This window comes from Ursus arctos, unplaced genomic scaffold (genome assembly GCF_023065955.2).
Source record: "Ursus arctos isolate Adak ecotype North America unplaced genomic scaffold, UrsArc2.0 scaffold_5, whole genome shotgun sequence".
In the NCBI taxonomy this organism is placed as follows: Eukaryota; Metazoa; Chordata; class Mammalia; order Carnivora; family Ursidae; genus Ursus; species Ursus arctos.
The window spans coordinates 29,987,703-30,010,299 of NW_026623067.1; the positions used below are offsets into that span (position 1 = coordinate 29,987,703).

At 43.1% G+C, this 22,597-nt stretch overlaps 1 protein-coding gene across 12 annotated transcripts in view; it reads left to right on the forward strand.

The window, feature by feature from the left end:
- The window catches only part of CDC42SE2 (CDC42 small effector 2), a 108,620-nt gene extending 101,529 nt beyond the window's left edge, over positions 1-7,091 (forward strand). For 10 of the 12 annotated variants that reach the window (XM_044387369.3, XM_026507892.4, XM_044387371.3 and 7 more), the window contains 3 exons: positions 486-587; positions 4,220-4,343; positions 4,745-7,091. In XM_044387369.3, the coding sequence (XP_044243304.1) occupies positions 486-587; positions 4,220-4,318 (201 nt within the window). In that variant the 3' untranslated portion in view covers positions 4,319-4,343; positions 4,745-7,091. Of the gene's footprint in view, positions 1-485; positions 588-4,219; positions 4,344-4,665 lie in introns of all 12 variants that reach the window. The other 2 variants (XM_057307403.1, XM_026507898.4) reach the window with 2 other exon arrangements.
- The last annotated feature ends 15,506 nt before the right edge of the window (positions 7,092-22,597 follow it).

Consider the following 22,597-nt stretch of genomic DNA (forward strand, 5'->3'; position numbering starts at 1 on the left):
AGAGTGAACCGACTGGGACCACGTCCCCTCCAAACAGAGCAGCTGATTTATTTCAGTGTGGAATGGTTATGAGGGTGTAATTAAAGTAAAAACCATCAAAATGATGTCAGTTTGTTAATGACGAAAGCTAGAAAGTGATGATTCTTTGCTGACAATAGGGTGGTGATAATTTTACATTTGTCTTATTTCTTTGAAAACAGTAAAACCTAATGGTTATTATACAAGTAAGTCAGTGGCCAAAGGTAGGGCAAATAATGTATTTTAAGTTCTAAATAAGAACCTATTGTTTCGCTTTACCAATCATTGTGTGTGTGTGTGCATATATCTCTCTTGAGGTAATCATGATAGTCCAAAGATGTTGGGATCCTGATGTCCTCAGGAAGTTTTATTGTCATTAAAGTCATTCATCCATTGTAAATAAATCCAACAGTGGAAGTCTGTTGCTAATAAAATCATTTCTCAACACATTCTTCCCTGTATTTTAGAAAAGGCGCCGGCGGATTGACCGAAGTATGATTGGAGAGCCAACAAATTTTGTGCACACGGCTCATGTAGGATCGGGAGACCTGTTCAGTGGAATGAATTCAGTAAGTGTACTGAAGATGCGGGTGGGGTCTTGGGGCATAGACCTAGGTCACTATGACAGGTACATACATTCTTAACGATTATACAGTGCTCAGTGAATTTTTAGACAGTGAATATAAATGTATAACGTGAGCATAAAAGAAAATGAGCAATGAAAAATTCACCTCTCCTCTAACTTCCGAAACTATGCATTTATTTCTACCTTTCTCCTGAAAAAATACTTGAAGATGAGTGTAGTATGATAGTTAACAGCCCTTTGGCTTTCCTGCCTCCTTGCAAAGGAATGTGGATGTTAGCCTTTTGGTAAGATTTAATTTCTTTTCTCTTAAATTCATTAAGTTGCCTTTTGCAAACATGTTTTCTGCATTTACCTTATAAAAGAGTAGCCTTTTCTTGATATGAGAATGTGATTTATTCATAACTAGTATAAATACTTGTGTATATTTGCTGTCTTTTATAGAGATTTAAGTGAATTTCAGAACACTCTTTAGATTTACTCACTTAAACTCGTTTACTCCTTAATTTTCATCCAACAAAACAGTGCGCTATAACAGAAGCACTGCCGAGTGAGGGTTTGTCAGGGCTCTGCCTTGTTTTTTAGCCCATAAAGTAATAAGCCACAAAGTATCGAGAGCCTCTTCCCCCCAAATCTAAAGTAAACAGATGTGTCTAAATGATCTCTAAAGTGTTTAGAATCAGAAAGTCAGTAAGGCTTTTATAAATACAGAAGTATTCATTGTATACTTATTTATTGGACAGAATTAACAAAAGGCTTAACAAGAGAGCAGAGACTTTTAAAATAGGTAGATGGATATCCTGGATACGGCAGAGAAGTTTGTCACATCAGTTACTAGGTAAGCAAAGGAATAACGTGTACCTTCCTGAAAGGAAACAGCTTGTTTGTTTTAAATCTGTAGGAAAAGTACTTTGTTTTGTTCAACTGCTTTTGTGGAAATGTAAGAGGTGTCAGGTTGCTGTCAAAATACAATTCAGTAGCTTTGTTTCCTTGATCAGCATGAAATGAAAAGACCAGATGAGAACCTATGACTTTTGTTAACAGGGTTATTATAACACATACAAGTAGAGCGAATGACTTCAAATGATTGATATATGATGAATTTTAATTTCTGAACAAATGTGTTCTTTCGTGTTTTTTAAAAACTCCAGAATGAATTACATTTTTAGTTCATGGCACTTAAATACTGTTTACAAACATGTCAGGATTTTTAAAAAAATTCTCGTTTGGCGTCTTTGTCTGCAGTACGAGCCCGTCGTGGGTGTAGGGGATCTCGTGCCGTCAGTGTAGCTAGAACTTGCGGACGGGCTTTCACGGGGCATCCACGTCTGCATCTTCAGCTGAGAGCTGGATCCAGACAGGCGCTCCGCTGTTTGTCTACCTGCCGAGTCCAGGCAGCCCGCTCTGCTTTCGGAATAGGTGTTTTTATGAAGTGTTTGTTTGAGCGCATTAGAACCAGTGTGTCTCTCAGAGGTTTTCTGTCTGTGCGGTGACGCGCAGCCTCTGACTCACAGCCCATTACTGCTTGAGGCAGTTGTGTTAGGTTCAGTGTTGTACGTAATCCCCGAGTTCCTGCAGGTGACATCAGTGGGGAGATGTAACTGGTATGAGCCTGACTGGGTGAGAGAACTCTTTCTTTCTGTGCGATAATAGTATTGCACAGAGTGAGACAAAACCATAGATGTCGTTTATCTGCAGAAATACGATAGACTAACTTTAGGCAAACTAAGCACTGAGTAGCACGTACGAGGTGCCTGGCTTGACGCAGGTGGGACAGCCTTGCTACACTGGGTTTGTGAACGGGCAGATGACTTGGGAGTTTCTAAATGCACTGTTCTTGCCAAGATAACCTTTCATGCTAACTTCTTACTAGAAAAGAATCTTATGACTCCTTATATATCTTAACACAATATTAATAGTCAAGAATAATCCATTAGAAAATCCAGATTCTATAGTTTGAAACTGAACAATTGACTTTTGGAGGACACGAGTTTTTTTCTTGCTTAGAATCAGCATGACATTATGAATGCACTATGTAAAAACCCAAAAATGTTACTTTTTATAAACAGCCCTGAAATACATAGAAAAGGTAACATGTTGGGTGGGAAATTTTTTGGTACCTGAGTAAAGTCAAGTTTGTACCACAAAACACGTTACCTGAAAGGAACAGGAAGTGAATTTGAACTGATGATAGCTTATGGTCGTAGCCTTCTCAGCCTGAGCAAGGTTACTGAAAATAAATAGGCCTATAGATTTCAGGGTTTTTTTTGGTTTTTAATACTTTTAACTGAAGTAGTCATTTGAGTAATGCGAATATAGATAAGGCCATAACACATGTGATCCCACTAGAGAGAGAGGTTCCATGTAAGATTTTCTCAAACCCTTCTGGATCTAAAGGAGCTATATGCATTTTATATTTTGCTTTTCTATTAGAATATATTTAAACCTACCTTGTTCCGAAAATAGGCAAATCATACCTACTTTGCTTAAACATACTGACAAGTCATTTTTTTTTAATGTTTTTTTATTATGTTAGTCACGATACAGTACATCCCCGGTTTCCGATGTAAAGTTCGATGATTCGTTAGTTGCGTATAACACCCAGTGCACCATGCAATACGTGCCCTCCTTACTACGCATCAGCAGTCTATCCCATTCCCCCACCCCCCTCCCCTCTAAGGCCCCCAGTTTGTTTCTCATAGTCCATAGTGACAAGTCATGTTTTCTATCAAGTGCTCAGTAAGTATTTGGTAAGTGGATTAAGTAATGGATGTTGTCCGCATCCCCTGCCCCCAAGGGAACCTGGACAGGTGAGGGACCCTTTGAGCAGACTGCCCCTGCTCTGACCCCACACTGTTAAGTCAGCACCTTTTCACTGCTCCTTTTTCTAGCATCCTGGTCTGATTCTCTCCTCTACTTAAAATCTGCTTCTAGTTGGTATAAACTTAGAATGATGTTGGTCCACTAAGGGCACTTCTCAGCTTGCCAGTAAGTTTATTCACCTTTGTTTCCACCAAGTAAGAGAAGAACCCAGCATTTACATATCCTGCAGTCCATCAGAAAATAGCCCTGTTGGGTGGAGAGGAGAGATTATCACATTTACTATTTTACAGATCTTTAGGATAAATACTTAACCCAGAGTTACAGTGACTAAATGAATAAATTTGGACTACCGTCCAAGTCTTTGGATTAAGACTGTATCAGGTATGTAAATTTTACCACATGGGACTTAAAAAATTTATCTTTGGCTGTTCCAATTTCATCTGTACTTGATTCGAAGTAATTGAGGTGATCATCTGTGTGAGGTGTCTGTAAATAAGAACTTGAAGCTGAGTTGATCTGTATACTTCTGTTTTTGAGATGTTACCAAGTACATTGTGAATTACGAAACAGGTATTTTGTCACTGCTAAGTGAGGAGAGGGGGGAGTTAAGGCCTGAAGAGTGTTCTTAGTAACCTCACCACTTCCCTAAGGGCAATGAGAAATAGAAGTCTAGAAAAATAGAATTTTTTTCTATAGAAGGTAGCCTTCTTAAAACTGCTTAGCTAAAATATTGAGACCAGAATCAGTTGCATTGTCCCTAGTTCTTAACTCGGTTCTGTTTTTGTCTTATTTTAGGTTAGCTCCATTCAGAACCAGATGCAGTCCAAGGGGGGTTACGGGGGTGGGATGTCTGCCAGCGTGCAAATGCAGCTTGTGGATACGAAGGCTGGATAGCCCCGAGTCCTGAGTCCTGTCTCCCGTGAGTACCTGGGCCATACCCTGGAAAAGGCAGAAATATTTTACCCTGCTGAGTGTTTCACGTGGTGGTTGGAGGCACGTTGAATAGTAGTTTCGGGTTGCTCTTTCCTTCTGAACAACACTCAGTGATGTAAGACAACCGGGTGGGAGGAGGCTTTGACAGATGGTGTCCTCTAAACATGAATGTAGTTACTATTTTGAGTATTGATACTTTGGGGACTGTCATGTGTAGTTAAGTCCCTTTATGTTTTGGACTGCATTACTGATACATCTTTGATGATAAAGTTTACAAATTAAAAATAATTTGGATTTTTCTTTTATAGGTCATTGTGAATTTGTGTTTTCTCTTTTCACTCTTCTTTAATTTTTTGTTGTTGTGATTCCTTTTCAAATACAAAAAAGAAGTGTGATGGCATCTTGTTCACCCTGTTGTGATTTCTCCAGTGAGACGTTCTTGTTCTGCTCTGAAGAAGCTGTTGTCAGATGAACCCTGCATTTCCTCCGGCTGGTATGCATGCCTTTGGACTCACGGACTTCGGATCGTGGCTTCATTTTTATCAATTATGGATCGGATCTTAGCATGATCTCTTTTGTGAATGCTAGCACTGTTTGTTTTGCATTTTTTTCCCCGTTTTAAACGTTTCTATTTTCATCTCCAGCCCTCTGCCTTATGAATTTGTTGGTAAGGTAGGACCTGCTATTGTTAATTTGTCACTGTTTCTGTATATCTTGGAAGGTATGACATCCACAAGCACAATGATCATTTTTATTCGTTTGAAACTTGAGCAGAATAGATATCCGCATGCTGTGTGAAGTTGCTTCGTCTGGGAGCCCATGGGAGGCCAGAACTGAGTGTGTGTTTGCTGCTGTTACGGGGGAGAGAGGTTAGCTGTGGCACCAAGTCACGTCAGTTTCACACACAAAGGTAACCTGTAGCTTATTTTAGAATTAAAATCTGGCATTCATAAGGTGTTCATTTGGTTGTAAATGTTCAATATATTTATTTTGAGAGTGAGGACCTGTGAGTTGTGAACACGTGTGGTTGTGTATCAGAGTGTTGTGGTGATGCCCTCATCCAGTCTCGTTGTGTACTCATTCTCTCTCGACTTACTTTAAGATGATGGCATCCGTGTGTTTAACTCTTTGGCCGGTACTACTAACTGTAGACTCCTTGGCCTTTCCATATTCACAGCTGTTTTGGGGCAGTGGAAGTGAACCCAGAGCAACATAGTGACTTGGCCGAATCGTTGCCAGTGAAACAATCTATATGGTGATTTGTTAGGAAGTTGGTGAGGAGCAATTGCTCAGGCTCCAAAATGTTTATCCTTCATAAATTATGTGCATTTCAGATATTTCTGTAAGTACTTTGCCTTCTCTAGGAGGGCCTGGTGTATGTATCCTCATTAAAATGTTTAAATCCTATGTCCAGTACAGTCCTAACTACGTTTATGCAGCAAATGGGACTTAGGTGAAAATGTAGACAGCTAAGAAATTAGGTAATTGTTTTCTTTGCATCTTAGTCCCAGGTAACTGGATAAATAGTCGGCTTATGTAGGCAAACCAGTGCTTCTGAACAGAACTGACCCAGTGCCGTGGCGCCCTGGCTTCCTCAGTGCTTGTAGTTCTACAGTTTGAGGCTTCATAGGTGTCAGTCCCAGAGAGAATCTGTCAGGGAAACATTCATGCTTAGTAATAAAAACAGCCATCTTGCAGTTTAATTTATTGTGTGGACACCGCGTTCTGGGATTTGCTGAGGACCTGCGTCGTTCCTTTCAGCCACAGTCTGCGTCCTGCCACGGACACTGCTTTGTACAAGGTCTTACAAGACAGATTGGACTTTCTGGGCCTTGTCCATAGTGATGCTCTTTATTTTGACTTTTAAAACTAGTTGAACTTTTATACTTGTCCTATAAATCCTTGATTCACAATACAGGGAGCCTGAGGGAGCCTGCTCCTTTTTCTTGAACTCATGATTTAATTCCTTTTTTCTAATCAGTATCTTCTGTGTGGACCAAATACTCCAGTAAGTAATGGAGCGTACCTCCATGCTAACCCCGAGGCTACACTCTTGAGTGTGTAACTGACCTAAAGTAGCCACACTGTGTACAAGAACATATGCCAGATAAGGTGCCAATAAATTCAAGAAATGACAGAAAATTGTAATACTAACCTTGGACCCAAATTTTTCAGGGTGGCAGCTTCCCCCCATCATCAGTGGGCTTGTCAGTCTTTGGCCATGTGTCTCATTTTAAAATTGAATCTAAATAAATAAGATTGACTGTTTGTTAGTACTTTGCTGAAAGACATGCTAACATTTAGCGCAGGAAACTGAATGAAGGTTTAACCAGTGCCATGGATTCTGTTAGTGATCTGCATTCTGTAAAAGAGGTGCTTTCCCATGATGGAGGCATGAAGTGGTACCAGTACGAAATGTTCGCTATGGTGATTGGGGTCAGCATTTCCAATGCAGCATTATCACCTTTAAAGTGGGCCTTTAAAGATATTTTGTGAGTATATATTAATTAGCTTTCACTTTTGTTATTAAATTATAGCAGTTACATTATAGAGAGCGAGTTTGCCTTGATTTTGTTTAAAATGACTTCTGCTCAGCACCCAGAAGATAAAATTGACATATTTTTATAATATAAGCATACTTTTTTTTGTACATTGTGTTCATTCAGTGTTGGCTTGTAGATATTAAAAAAGAAAGTATTGATTTTGATTCAATAAATGTTCTCTTTCCATCCTGGTTCGGCTTTTCCTTTCTTTTGTTCAACTAGAATTCACTTAGAGCGTTCTTGTAAAAATTACAGTCGTGCAAAAACCATCACTTTTTAAAAGCTGTGAGCTACCGGACCGTTTACTCCCGAAAAACTTCCCAACGTCTGGAGGGGCTGCTAGCGATCGGCCGTGCAGAGGACACCACCCCCTTCCCCAAAGACTTACTTACTTACTTATCCTGCCCCGAATGTCAGTTGAGAAACCTTGGCTTAGGGCAAAGAACGTCTCCCTACTCACCAGATACATCCAGTTAGAAACGCCTCACTGAATGGGAACCATGGGTCGGTCAGTTAGGTTGGCTGTATCATGCAATGTGCCAAGTAAGGTTGGTTCTAAAGTAGAAAAATATGAATATTTCAAAACATTTTCTATAACAACTTTTGTCCTCATTTCATGGCCTAAGACTCTGAGGTAACTGGATTAAGATGAAGTTCTTATTACGATTGATGAAATAGTAAGGATAAGGCATCCTGATTAAAGCATCTGAAGAAACTGATGGTGGTTTATCAGGAATTCTATTTTGAGCACATTTTCAAGGGACATGAATAAAATGTGCAAGGGTTCATAAGATGAAGATTTGTGCTTTAGAGACATAGGAATTTGTTAAAACTTGTGGCAATGCAAAAATCTACAAAACTGACAAGACAGGAAGGAAATTATTTACCCTCTGCTTTAAATATGCTTTGAGCACACTGCAAAGATAACCAAAAGGTTACCCTCATTGTCTCTATCCCTCCTGAGCTAATAAGAAAAACCATTAAACAAACAACTCATGTTGACCTGACTTTATATTTTAGCACATTCACTTTCCATGCTTTCCACCAGATAGCTACGGCCTCTGGGCTGCTTGTGACCCCAGCCCTCATCCTCCAATCTCGTCATCTTGACGGTTTCTGTCTGCCCTCTGATGCCCAAAGGAAGGAAGTTACTACCAGAATAAGGAGAGCCAGATGTTTGATCTGGAGCCTCATAAGCAAGGGGGCAGGAGTGTGGTCCTGGCCTTGAAGGCTGGGTGATGCTAGATGGGAAGGTGACAGACACTGGCCAGTTCTAACCCACGCTCCACGGGAGCCTTGACAACTCACGTGTGTGGAAGCTTTAGATCGTTACACACACCGATAGCCTGCTTTCGGGGCCCAGAAAGGACTCCCAAGCAAGGGTTTTTATTTTTGGTTTTGGTCCTTTCAAGGAACAGCAAGTAAGCTTATTACTTAAAAATCTGCAGACCTTCACCTGGTCACCTTTCCTTAATTCATTAACTTCAGCTGCCTCAACATACACATCCTTTATACGTGCGGGCCTTTCAAATATTCGAGCCGACTGATTCTTCCCATTAGACCCCGGTTCTGTGCAGCAGCACGCTCAGGCACTGTCCACAGACATTGTAGTTGAGGTTTCTGCGTGTCCTTAAACATCACTGTTTCAGAAACAGCGGTAAAAATCGTCGTCACTGCTTTGGGCAGAGCCACCCAGATTTCAAATTCCAAACTGTAATTTTTGAGTTTTCTATAATACCTATTTTGTCAAACATTTTCACAAATTTCTGCAGGTTTTGCTTGTATCTTAATTTTTGCTGTTTGGACAGTGTCTGTGTTGGGGGCTCCTCTAACAAAATAACCCAGACTACTAAGCTTATAAACAAGAGAAATTAACTTCTCACAGTTCTGGAGGCCGGAAGCCCACGATCGGGCAGCCAGCATGGTCACGTGACGGGCCTCTTTCTTCCAGGCTGCAGACGCCTCAGCTCTTCCCGCGCTGCAGGGGCCGGGAATCTCTTCACACGGCATCTCTTCCTGAGTGACATCCTCGTGACACACACCTCCCGGTCCCCTCAGCCTCCTGATGCCATCCCCTGCGGGAGTCGGGTTTCCTCGTGAACTGTGGGGGGAACACCAACATTCAGACCACACGCAGTTACAGGAAGCGGGGACCGCGACCGTCCCTCTTGAGATGCAGCCGCCTCCAGCCCGTGCACCGCGGAGCTGAGGCTCCAGGCCAGGCCGGGAGGCGCTCACGATCGGGTGCTGCTGCAACCGAGACCCAGAAAGCAGCGGCCTTTCTCCCCCCGGCCGCCAGTCTGCTGCTCCTTGAGGAGACCAACCCGACAGGTAGACATTTCAGAAGAAAGTCCGCCTCTGGGGTGAGCTGAGGCCTGAGACAGGAAACGGAGGATTCCAGTGATTCGGCCTGTGCTGAGCAAGGAAAACGCTCTGAAGGGGAGGGAAGAGCAAGAAGAAGTGGCTCTTCATTGTGTTTCGAAATGTCAAAAAACCTCATCATTTATACTTTACCACTTCACAGCCTGTTCAGTAAACCTTTTGTTCGGAAGACTTGTATCCAGCTCTGGGAAATTATTTCTCTGCTTATTTTCTTCCGAGGATTATCAGATTTCCGAGTAGCGACAGTGAGCTCTAGAATATAATGGAGCACTTTACACAGACTGGTGAGAGAAAATTATTTTGAACCAGTATGTTCAAAATAAGTCTATCTAGAGCCAAACTGTTGAGGAGGTGAGATGGCAAACTAAAGATGGACAGGCAAGCAAGCAGTCAGAAACTTCCCCACACAGCCTTTCTGAAACTACACACTGGAGAGGCTGCTCCGCAGGAACTGGCAGAACGCGGCTCCTGTGATTTCAAGGGACCGCAGGACTCTACGTCTGAGGCTGACAGACAGCAGTTTCTCAGGACGAGAACAAACAAGTGGCAAGGTGTTAGGAAAATCGGTTCCGAAGCATGATTACATAAATGCCATTAAACAGCACCAAGATTTGTGCATTCAGAAAGTTTTTGTGGAGCATTAGGTGCCCAAGGCCCTGTGCATGTGCGAGGGATGCAGCAGTGAGCAAAACAAATCCCTTTACCCTCGGGGACCTTCACTCTAGTGTTGGGGGTGCAGGCAGATGGCCATTAAGCCAAACAAGTGAATTCTGTAAGAGGTCAGAAAATGAGAAGTGGTCTGGACAAACAGCTGGGGATACTGGAATAGAGTTGCATTTTTAAAACATGGCCGTGCTGAGACCATGGTGTGAAACTGAGACAATCTTAGGAATCCGGTGACAGAACAGGTTCTACTGACAACGAGCAAAAACGACAATTCTTGATATTCTAGTATAAACCAAAAACTTGTCCAAAGGTGAGACATGCTTTTGAGTGAATGATGAGTGTAACTCAAGCTCCTACAACAGGATCAGCCACACTAAGTTTTGAATGAAGGTTAAGAAAACTCTCATTTGAGAGATACAGGTTTAGTGACAAATAATTGCCTGTCTTTAAGAGCCCATGGGTACATCATCACACTGTTCAGATCCTTTAAAATCAAAGCATAAAAGACAACTGCTCCCACAGAACATAAAGTACATTTTAGAAAACAATCACATTCAGAAGATGGTGGTGAGGAAAGACATGGGGAGCATGAGTGCTAATCTCCCTTATGTACGTACTGGGAGCGCGTCAAGTACTGCCTTACGTCTGTATTTATTCCTTACGGTTATAAACAATAGTGTTTCATGTCAATTGTATCTCAATAAAACTAGGGAAAAAATAAGTTCTAAAACTAACAAATGAGGGGCGCCTGGCTGGCTCCATTGGTAAAGCACGTGACTCTTGGTCTTGGGATCATGAGTTCGACCCCCATGTTGGGTGTAGAGCTTACCTAAAAAACAACAACAAATGAGAAATTTCAATGTAAAAATACAACCATAACTGGAATGAGGGAAAAGGAAGTCTATTGTAAGCCGCCTCTTTTGTTGCATAAAATCATTTGTAGGATTCAAAGTTAATGAGTGAAAAAATGAAACTATGCCTATGTTATTTACAATTAAGGAGGTGACCTACCGAGGAATTCAAAATGCAAAGGCCTGTAAGTAGGAATGGAGTGTTCGAAGTGGGCTCATGGAGACTTTTATTTTTCATGTAATTCCAGTCTATCCTGTTTGGATTTCATTTTCTTTATACTGCCAATTTCTTAATAGTAATATAAAACAAAATAACATTACATTTTAAATAAATATTAGAGAGGTATCTTAGCAAGATGGCAGAGTAGAGAGCTCCAGGCCCTTGTTCCCCCCAGAAACACCAAATACGTGGACCAAAATAGCTTTGAGTGGATGCTAGAAACCAGTTAGGCTGCAGCAACCAAGTGAACACCTAACAGAAAAGGCCACACTCAAAATGGTCCGAAATCTTGAGGCTTCTGTCTGGCCTCCGTTCCTGTCCCACCCTCGTGCTGGTGCAGTACCCCTCAGTTGTGAGGAAACCCCCAGTCGTGTTTCTCCCTCAGGACTCAAGGTAAAGAATGAAGCTTGCTAGTAGGTTTCTGACTTGCCTGGGACTGGTCTGTCTTGCCTGACTCAGGACGTTGCTGGAAATGGTGGCATAATGTGGAAGACAGTCTGGAGGCTGCGGATCACAGGCACGGTGCAGTAGCAGGTTAAATCTGAAGCTGGTCTGAAGACCTGTGGATGTCTGGGGACAAGAAATCACAGGCAGAGGAACAGTTAAGAAATTCAAGTCTCCTGAAAATGGGCAGGAATGAGACTCCTGAGGAAATGAAACCATGTAAAAGCAGTTGATACGTGGGGAACTGGAAGAGAGGCACACATGGCAGTCCCAGGCAAGATGCATCCCCCGCAAAGATCTGACAGGACCATGAGCCTTTAAGTTGGGCTGACTAGTGAAGGTCTTCCCCTGCATGAACCCAGTCTCTGAAGAGTGGAAGAGATGGCTGCTTTTTCAAATGTCCAAATCTCAACAAAAGATCACAAGACATAGAAATAACAAGACATGGCTCATTCAAAGGAACAAAATAATCTCTAGAAATCAATCTTTAAAAAATGCAGACCTCTGACTTGATGACGAACTTACAGCAAGGGTCTTATGTATGCTCAGTGAGCTACATGAACATGGACAAATATATTTTCTCTTCCTGGTGATTTTAATAGCATTTTCTTTAGCTTACTTTATTGTAAGAATACAGTATAGAATAGATACAACAAAATATGTTTTAGTTGACTGTTTATGTTGTTGGTAAGGCTTCTGGTCAACAGTAGGCTATTAGGAGTTAAGTTCCTGGGGAACCAAAAGTTATATGTGGACTTTTGACGACATGGGGGGGGGGGTAGTGGTTAGCACCTCTAACCCCCACGTTGTTCAAGAGTAAACTAATGTAACGACATTATCAAAAGTCAAAGAGAACCTTAAAGGCAGCAAGAGGAAAGCAATGCAAAAAATTCTGAACATGGGGCGCCTGGGTGGCTTAGTCGTTAAGCATCTGCCTTTGGCTCAGGGCGTGATCCCAGAGTCCTGGGATTGAGCCCCACATCGGGCTCCTCCGCTAAGTGCCTTCTTCCTCTCCCACTCCCCCTGCCCGTGTTCCCTCTTTCACTGGCTGTCTCTCTCTCTGTCAAATAAATAAATAAAAATCTTAAAAAAAAAAATTCTAAACAAAATGCCAACTAGAATTCAATAGCACTGCAAAGGATTATGCAGGATGACCAGGTGGGATGCATTCCTAGAATGCAAGAACAGTTCAATAAAAGAAAATCAATCAATATAATACACCACATTTACAGAATGACGGAGGAAAAACCAGTATGATCGTCGAAGTATGGAAAAAGCGTCTGACAAAATTCAACACTGTTTCACAGTAAAAATACTCAACAAACTATTAACAGAAAATATTTGAACAAAATGGAGGCTGCAGATGGAAAGTCCACAGCTAACATACTCGGTGGTCAAAGACTGAAAGCTCTTCTCTAAGATCAGGAACAAGACTTGGTTGCCTACTTGCACCCTTCTATTGAACAAAATACTGGAATTCCTAGCCACAGCAGTTAGGCAAGCAAAGGAAATGAAGGCCTCCATCCTAGAAAGGAAGAGGTGAAATTAGCTCTGATCACAGACAGCATGACCTGAGACGTAGAAAGGCTTAAAGATTCCACTAAGCAAAAGAAAAAAAAAAAATGTTATAACAGTTAAACTCCACAAAGCTTCAAATTCAAAATCAACACACAAAAATCAGTTATGTTTCTATATGCTAATACTAACGATCCAAAAGGAATTTAAAACAATCCCTTTTACAATAGTATCAAAAGAAGAACATACTTAGGAATAAATTTAACCAAGATGGTCAAAGATTTGTGCAATGAAAACTAAAAAACATCAGTGAGAGAAATTACAGACACAAAAGAGGGAAAGGCATCTGGTGTTCATGGATTGTAAGACTTAATATTGTTAAGACGTCAGTACTATACAAGGTGATCTACAGATTTAATGCTATCTATCAAAATCCCAATGGCATTTTTGGCATTAATAAAAAATACCCATCCTAATATTAATATGGAATCTCAAGGGACCCTGAAAAGCCAATCTTGAGGTCTCATACAATTTCAAAACTTCCTACAGTAATTAAATCCATGGGGCACTGGCATTTACAGCCATAAAATCCAATAGAACAGAAGAGAAACCCCAAAATAAAACTCTTCCCAGTTATGTTCAACCTACTAATCCGGGGATATTCAACAACGATGCCAAGAGTACTCAATGGGTTAAGGCCAGTCTTTTCAACAAATGCTGCTGGGAAATTGAATATAAACATGCAAAAGAATAAAGCTGGATCTTGCCATGGTCTGTTTGGGCTACTATATCAAAATGCCACAGACTGGGTAGCTTAGGCTGTTGTTTTTATAACCAACTGAAATTTCTTTCTCACAGTTCTGGAGGCTGGGAAGCCCAAGGTTATAGTAGCAGCATGGCTGCTTCTGACAATGGTCTTCTGGGTAGTTTAGAGCCAGTGCCTTCTGGGTGTGTCTCACGTGGTGGAAGGGCACGAGATCTCTCCGGAGTCTCTGTTGTAAGAACACTAACTCTATTTATGAGGGCTCTGCCCTCATGACTTAAGCACTTCCCAAAGGCTCTACCTACTAATACCATCAAAAAGGGCATTTCAACATATTGGGGGGGGGGGGGCACAAACACTCAGACCACAGCAGATCTTTACACAATAAACCAAAACCAAAGTGGATTAAAGACGTAAATGTACGACCTCAAACTACAAAACTTTTGAAAAAACACTGGGAAAAAGCTTCCTGACAGGGGATTTGGCAATAATGTCTTGGATATGATGCCAAAAGCAAAGGCAGCAGAAGTAAAAATATGTAAAATGAACTATATCAAAATTAAAAACTGTACATCAAAAAATACAACAGAATGAAAAGGTAACCTATGCAGTGGGAGAATGTATATATGCATCATACATCTGCTAAGGGGATACATCCAGTATATATAAAGAACTCCTACAGCTCAACATCATCATTAAGAAATGGGCACAGGATGGGAAGAGACATTTCTCCAAAGAAGATCCACAATTGGCTAATAACCACCTGAAAAGATGCTCAACATCACTAATTGTGAATGAAATAGAATCAAAACCACAATGAGATACCAGCTCACGCCCATGAGGGTAGCTACTATTAAAAACAACAACACAGCAAACCCAGAAAATACCAGGTGTTGGTGTCAATGCACAGAAATTGGAACTCTGTGTCACTGTCGGTGGAAAGGAAAATGGTGCAACTATCCAGGAGAACGGTATGGAGGGTCCACAAAACATTAAAAATACTACTACCCTATGATCAGCAATCCATTTCTGGGTGCGTATCCTAAAGAATTGAAAGCAGAGTCTCAGAGATGTTTGCACACGTATGTTCACAGCAGCATTCTTCACAAAAGCCAAGAGGTAGAAGGAACCCTAGTGACTACTGAGGGCTGAATGGAAAGATCGATTATGTGTATGTATAGTGTGTACACACACACACACACACACAGGAATATGATTCAGCCGTAACCAAAAAGGAAGTTCTGACACGCTACAGCACGGACCAATGAACCCTGAAGACAGACACCATCCTCGATGAAACACACCAAGCACAAAAAGACTATTCTATGTAAGTTAATATCAGTTTGTTAAATAGAAGTCTCTAACATAGTCAAATTCAGATACACAGAAAGCCCAAGAACAGGTCCCGGGAGCTCACTCGAAGGCAATGGCAGGGTGGAAGAACAAAGAGAAGGGAACCACGTAGGACATTCAGAGGATAACCAGGTGTACAATGAGAGCCGTGTGGGAGTTTGGCCACGGAGCTGAGCCACGGACTGGGTGCCCCCACCTACAGGTACCCCTGCTGCGCGCCAGCAGAAATGCCTTTGGGATTCACATCTCCTGTTAAAAGGCGCATGGGAACATGCCCTTCACAAGCACCAGAGACCCCAAAAGAGGCCATGTCAGAAGCTCAGGTTATTCGGTCACTGCCCAAGACCTCAGGACTATGCTGCGTCCGTTCCTCAGGCGGCAGGAGTTCGGCACAGACTGTCAAAACCCTTCCAAGGTCTTTGCCAGCTGTGCAGACACCTGCTGCTTTCACAGAGTGTCCTCGCGGCGCGGGCACAGAGCAGGGGCTTTGGGAATAAACCAATCACGGAAGGCTATCAAAACCACTTGATGTTTTCAAATGAAGCCTCAGATGTCACACACGTGGTCAGACACAGATCCGGTCAGAGCATCCCACGTGCAAATCACCACGTGCCAAACTCTGACGTGGACATGGCGCTCCCCCGGCACATGGGGCAGAGAGGAGGGGGAGCCCAGGGCGGCCCGGCCAGTCACTACAGGAAATCAGTGAGTGGCGAGCACAGCGTCTTCCCTTGAATTAAACCTCTCAATGACCTTCCTGACTTGGATTTCGGGAAGCAGGGCCATTCGTGGCCTCCTGTGATGTGGGCACCCACCTTTCTCTGCCCGGGCATCTGTCAAATCAGTGGAGGTTGCTCTCCTTGCCTTGCGGGCCATTTGCAGCTCTCGGATCTTAACAGAGAACCCGAAAACTGGCAGGTGTTCCAATCTAGCTCCAGGCTATTCTTGGGCAAGCTCCTCACACCCTCCGTTTCCTAAAAACAAGGATTTACAGAACTAGTAAAAGAGAAAAATCACCAGCGTTCGATCCTAGTGAAATAAGGTAGTACCCAATTACGGCCTCTATGTTCTTTCCAACCTAAGAAATAAACACAGAAGGTAAATCTCCAGCACAGATTCAAAGATTGGTTTATTCAAGAGACTTTCATTAGTTCCACATTGCCAAAAGCACTTTACAGACCTGGCCTAACAGTGGAGGGAAAGGGGAGCTCACTGGAAGTGCTTGGCTGTGGGGCTACTTGAGGGCTGAGCCGCTGGGAGGAAGAGCTGTTTAGTAAACAGTCTTGTGCTAGGCATGGGCTCCAATCACTCTCACAACCATCCTATTACAGAGCTTTTACTCCTATTTCACAGGTGACAGACCCGATGGCTAGAGAGGGTATATAATTTGCTCAAAGTCAAACGGCTACCAACTGGGTCTATTAGTTTTGTAGTTGAGAAGGAAGGCCCCAGGAGCATACATGAATGGACCTCTACCTACATGCGAGGGAATCCAAGGAAGGCCTCACACTGGCCCACCTGCAGTCATGGCTGTACACGTGTGGGTGCGTGCACGTGCGCCTGCACAGGGAGGGTTACTGACTTCACGGCCCACCAGAACAGCTTGCCCCGGGGAAGGAAATAGCTGCTTTATAAAAGGCATTTGAGGAGTTGTTCCAAGACAGAGAAAGGCAGGGAAGGCTGTGGGGCAGAAGGCAGAACAAGGGCTGAAGTCCATATAGGGCGGTTTTCTGCCAACACTGACCTCTCCGGGAACGGACTTTTACAGGAAAGACAACAGGGTAAAAGAGGGGCGTCTATGCCCCTCTGCTGGGCTTTAACTCTCCTTCCCCATCACCTGGACGGAGGGGGGACACATGGCTCTGAAGCCTCAAACCTATGCTCATCGGGAGCCCAGACACAGTAACATTCCAGGCCCTGTAGACAGGAGAGGATTCTGTAGTTTAAACCAAGAAGTGGAACCAGGACAAGGCTCAGGAGGACCCAGTGCAAAACATTTTTTAAATTGGAAAATAAAAAACAGTGAAAGAAATTAAGCAGTAACCCAGAGTGCCATTTATAGCTTAGCAGTAGCGCCTGCCCCGAGATCCAGCCACAGTGGGCTTGCTGGCTTTGGGGAGGTGGGAGGCCAGAAAGAAGGTTCAGCGTGCTGCTCTAAGTGGTCCACACAGGATTTCGAAACGCTTGCCATCCTGAGTTCTGGGTCCCTGCCGGTCTCCAGACCACAGCCCAACACCTGTCCCTTCCATGGGCTTCCTGGAACAGAAAGCGCTCTTTGGCTCATCGTGTCTGTCGCTCTGCCTCTCAAAGGAAACCATGAGCTGAGTTAAGATTTAAATGTCTAACCTGGGTGGCTCAGTCGGTGAAGTGCCTGACTTCTGCTGGGGTCATGATCTCAGGGCGCCAGGACCAAGTCCCGCATCGGGCCCCCTGCTCAGCGGAAGCCTGTTTCTCCCTCTGCCTGCCGCTCGCCCCTGCTTGTGCTCTGTCTCTGACAAATAAATAAAATCTTTCAAAAAAAATGACTAACCTTAGTGATGACAGATAACTACTTTTAAAGCTTCTTTGCTCCTTAGCGTGATGAAGCCCTAGGGTTTTAGCAAAATGAAGTGCTTGAAAGGCTGCGGTTAAAACGCTAGGTCACGTTTCCTTGTGAATGTTTGCCCTTGCCGCAAGCTCAGTGCTGACTGGCTACTTGACCTCTCGTGCCCTAGGGGATTTTTATGGGTGAGACACAGGAGGCAGGGTCATTTGGAGTTTGGGTTTGTTTAGTATGTGCAACTGCCCTAAACATACTATTGGCCGCACAGAAGTTGAAACCCTCCACCACGGCCTACTGATTGCCGGCCGCTAGCTGCGGCCCACTGCAAGCATTTCCTCTGTTCACCCTTCGGGGGTTGGATTCCTTTTTTTTTTTGGCAATTAAAAAAATTATGGTAAAATACACAAAGGTTACCATCCTAACCATTCTTAAGTGTACATTTCAGGAGTGCTACATACCGCGTTGTTGTACAGCCCATCTCCCGGACTTCCTCATCTTGCACAATGGAAATTCTCTCCCCATTACACTGCAGCTCTGCATTCCTCGCTCCTGCCCAGCCACTGGAAACCACTCTTCTAGTTTCTTTGCCTATGAACTTACCTCTACTAGGTACCTCACATCAGCAGATCCAAACAGTACTTATCTTTTTGTTACTGGCTTCATTCACTTAGCTTCGTGTCTGCTCTCAAAGTTCATTCATGTTGGAGCAGCTGTCAGAATGTCCTTCCTTTCACAGGTTGAATGATACCGCGCTTCATGTACATACCACGTTTGTGCCTCTGCCACCTCTTGGCTACTGTGAATAATGCGGGGGCGGACAAATACCTGAGACTCTGCTCCCAACTCCATGGGACACCCACTTCCAGGTCAGATTACTGGATCACATGGTATTCATTTTTTGAGCAACCTTCATGGCGCAGGGTTCCAATTTCTTCACCTTTCCACCAACACTTGTGTTTTCTTTGACAGTAACCATCTTAATGGGTGTGAGGTGGTATGTCGTCATGACTTTGATGGGCCTTTCCCTCATGATTGATGCTGAGCGTCTTTTCATGCTCTCATTGGCCATTTGTGTATCTTTTTTGGAGGACTGTCTTTTAGGTCCTTTGCCCATTTTTAAATTGTCTTTGGTGTAGTTGAATGAGATCTTTTATGTAATAAAGGAATCTTTAAAAATACTATATATTTCCAATTTCCATTTCCAGTGTGAACACACGGAGGATGAGTGTCTTAGCTGCCGTGACACTGTATCTGTTGAGTGACACGCCCACGGATCCCTGAAGCACAGCCCGCCCCACCTTACCCTGCTCTGCAAGCTCTCTGTACCTTTGTGCTCAGGCCCCTTCCCCTCACGGGTCTTCCTCACATTGTTATCGCTACGAGTGTGTCTCCTTCTAGCTTTCCACTTACTAGTTACAATTCTGACTCCTTGTGTGCTTTAACTTAGAAAACAAGGAAGTGCTCAGTCTCACCAACAAGTCAAAAATATAACTTTAGTGCATTTGCTACATGGAATTTAGTTTTAGCATCTGAACTTCAGTTTAGCATCTGGACTGTATTTTGAATAGTTGCAATTGTCAGATACATGACCACAGATTCAGGAGGTATGGGGCAGCTAAGACTCTATTGGGCAAAGAAATGAAATTCTAGGAAAGGAGATGAAATGGAACGATTAAGGTACAGAACTACAGAAGTGTGAGGAGGGCAAAGAGGCGGGGGGGGGGGCGGTCGTAATAACACAGCCTACAGTTACTGAGTACTTGCCAGGTAGCTGGGCACTGCCAAAGGGGTACACATGGATTAAGTCACTTCATCCTCAGAGCAACAATAAAAATGAGATCGGTTACTGTTGGTAACCTGCTTGAGGATAAGAGAACTAAGGCACAGGGAATATACAGCTAATACATAATATATTAGTTAGCTGTTGCTGTAAATTATCACAAACTCAGTGGCTCAAAATAGCACAAGTTCAGTGGGTCAGAAATTTGGGCCAGGTTGCCTGGATCGTCTACTCAGGGTCTCACAAGTTGGGAGTCGAAAGTGTTAGCTGGTGGGCGCCTGGGTGGCACAGCGGTTAAGCGTCTGCCTTCGGCTCAGGGCGTGATCCCAGCGTTATGGGATCGAGCCCCACATCAGGCTCCTCTGCTATGAGCCTGCTTCTTCCTCTCCCACTTCCCCTGCTTGTGTTCCCTCTCTTGCTGGCTGTCTCTCTGTCAAATAAATAAATAAAATCTTTAAAAAAAAAAAAAAGCGTTAGCTGGGCTGTGCTCTAATCTGGAGGCTTTACGAAGGAAGAAGGCACTTCCAAACTCACTCAGATTTTGGTAGAATTCATTCTCTAAGGAACAGAAGGCTCCACCTGGCGGGCTTGGCTGAAGACATGTCTGCCCCTCCGCGTTCACTGCAGTATCATTCGCAACTGCCAAGATTTGAAAACGACCGTCTGTTTATAATACAGGAGTATTATTCAGCCTTACAAAAGAACAAAATCTAGCCTTCTGTGACAACATGGACGAACCTGGAGAACATTCTACTAAGTGAGGTAAGACAGGTATCACATGGTCTGGGATCTGGTGGTTGTCAGGGGTCGAAGGGGAGGGGCGGGAAGATGTTGATCAAAAGGTACAAAGATTTATGCAGGATAAGGAAGTTCTGGAGTGGTTCTGTACCACATACTGACTACAGTCAGTAATACTAGACGGCATACACGAAATGGGCTAAGGCAGGGGATTTTAAGTGTTCTTACCATACGCAAATTTTAAGTATGTGAAGTTAGGGATACGTTAACTTGCTTAATTGTGGTAACCATTTCGCAATGTAGACATTCGTCACATCGTCATGTCATACCACTGTATGCTGCTACACACTGAACCCCCATTCGTGGGTTGAAATCCTAATCCCTAAAGGTGAGGGTAACAAGAAGTGAGGGCTGTGGCGGGTGACTGGGTCAAGAGGGTGAAGGCCTGATGAGTGGGACTCCTACCCTTAGAAAAGAAGCCCCTTCTCTGTGACGACATGGCAAGAAGGCACCATCCATGACCCAGGACACAGGCCCTCACAGAACAGGGAATCTGCTGGCACCTTGATCTTGAACTTCCCAGCTTTCACAACTGTGAGAAATACATTCTGCTGTTTATGAGCCCCCCAGCCTATGGGATTTTGTTACAGCAGCTCAAATGGACCAAGACATACAACTCAAATATATACGGTTTTCAATTATCAAGTACAGATACCTCAATAAAGTGGGGGGTGGGGGAATCCCAAACGCATCACACTCTTAAAAACATAAATCTTATCTGAATAATATTAAGCCCTTAAACCAAAAGAATGAAACAGTGAGAGCCGTAGAAAATCTAAAGAAACACTGGGCTCACAGACTAGAAGAGTAAATTTTACAAAAATGTTAACTTCCTTCAAATTATATAATTTCTCAAGAAAATCCCATTCAAAATTGCAATTGTGTGTCTGTAAGTTGATAACTTGGTCATTAAATTTCTCTGGAAATACAAATGATAAGAGAACAGCTAATATATTCTTGAAAAAGAACAGGGTTCTGTTCTCTACCAGGTATCGGTTTGTAGTGTAATGCTAGAGCATTTAAAACAATGTGGTAATAAGGAATGGAAGAATAGGCTGATAAAACAGAATACAGACCCCCGAACAAACTCACCCACACTATGGACAGCTGACTCACAGCAGAGATGACTGCAGGGCAGTGGGACAAATGGTCCGGGAACAATCAATGGGTGGGAGACTAAAACCTGACTCTACCTTACACTATGCACAAATCCTATTCCAGGTATATTGTAGAGCTAAATTTAAAAAGCATAACATTGAAGTATTTGAAAGATAAATATGCTAATGAACATGGAAGAGGAAAAGACTTCTTAGATTACAAAAAAAACCCACTAACCATAAAGGAAACGAGTAATAAATTTCTCTGGTTTAAAATTAAGAACGTCCCTTCTTCATTATGACCACACATGCCACCAAGTGGGAACAGTTATGTGCCACAGATGTAAGTGACAAAGGAGTCATATCCGGAATGCATAAAAAATATCTACAAATTGATAAAAATGCAAACACTCATAAAAGCACCTCATAAAAGCAGAAATCAAATGGTCCACACAAATATGGAAAGGAGCTCAACCCCAATAACCAGGGAAATGAAAACTAAAACCATTACATATCTACCAAAATGCCCAAAATAAAAACCACCAAAAATATCAAGAGGTCAGAGCAGATGGACAGCTGCCAGGAGCCTCTGGAGTAGGCGACTGTTCAGTGTAGACTATACAAGTCTGACTGGTTCTGATGTTTATTACCTGCTTTTCATTCCTGTTCAGAGTTGGGTCCTTTGTGTTATCTGGAAGATGTCCCTTAGGAGCCCTGGAAAAGACCAACACTCATTAAGTATTCCAGATCCTATGTCCAAATGCACAAATGATGTTTACGGAAATCGCTGTATCCATACTGTCTACTCACGAGTGTCCAAACTTTATCCAACTACAATCTGTCTAAAATTCTTTATTTTCTGGTTGGAAATGTTTCAGTTTCATCACCTCTGTGGAGGGGAACACTCAAAAAATACTTCACTGTGGGCTCTAGACAGATCTGGAAAGATGGCTAAGAAATTAGGGACGCCTGGGTGGCTCAGTTGGTTGCCTGCCTGCCTTTGGCTCAGGTCATGATCCTGGGATCAAGCTCTGTGACAGGGTCCCTGCTCAGTGGGGAGTGTGCTTCTCCCTTTGCGCCCTCCCTTCCCCCTTCCCCTGCTGGAGCACTCTAACAAAATCAAATCTTAAAAAAAAAATTACCTTGCTCTTACCTTTCTGAAGACAGACCAAGAGGGACACATAGTAGCGTGGCGCCATCTGGTGGCTCCAACGTATTTTACCACAGCTCCCCGTTTTAGTCCCCATTTTTATTCTTCCAAAGGAGAGGGGTTTCTTCTGCCCATC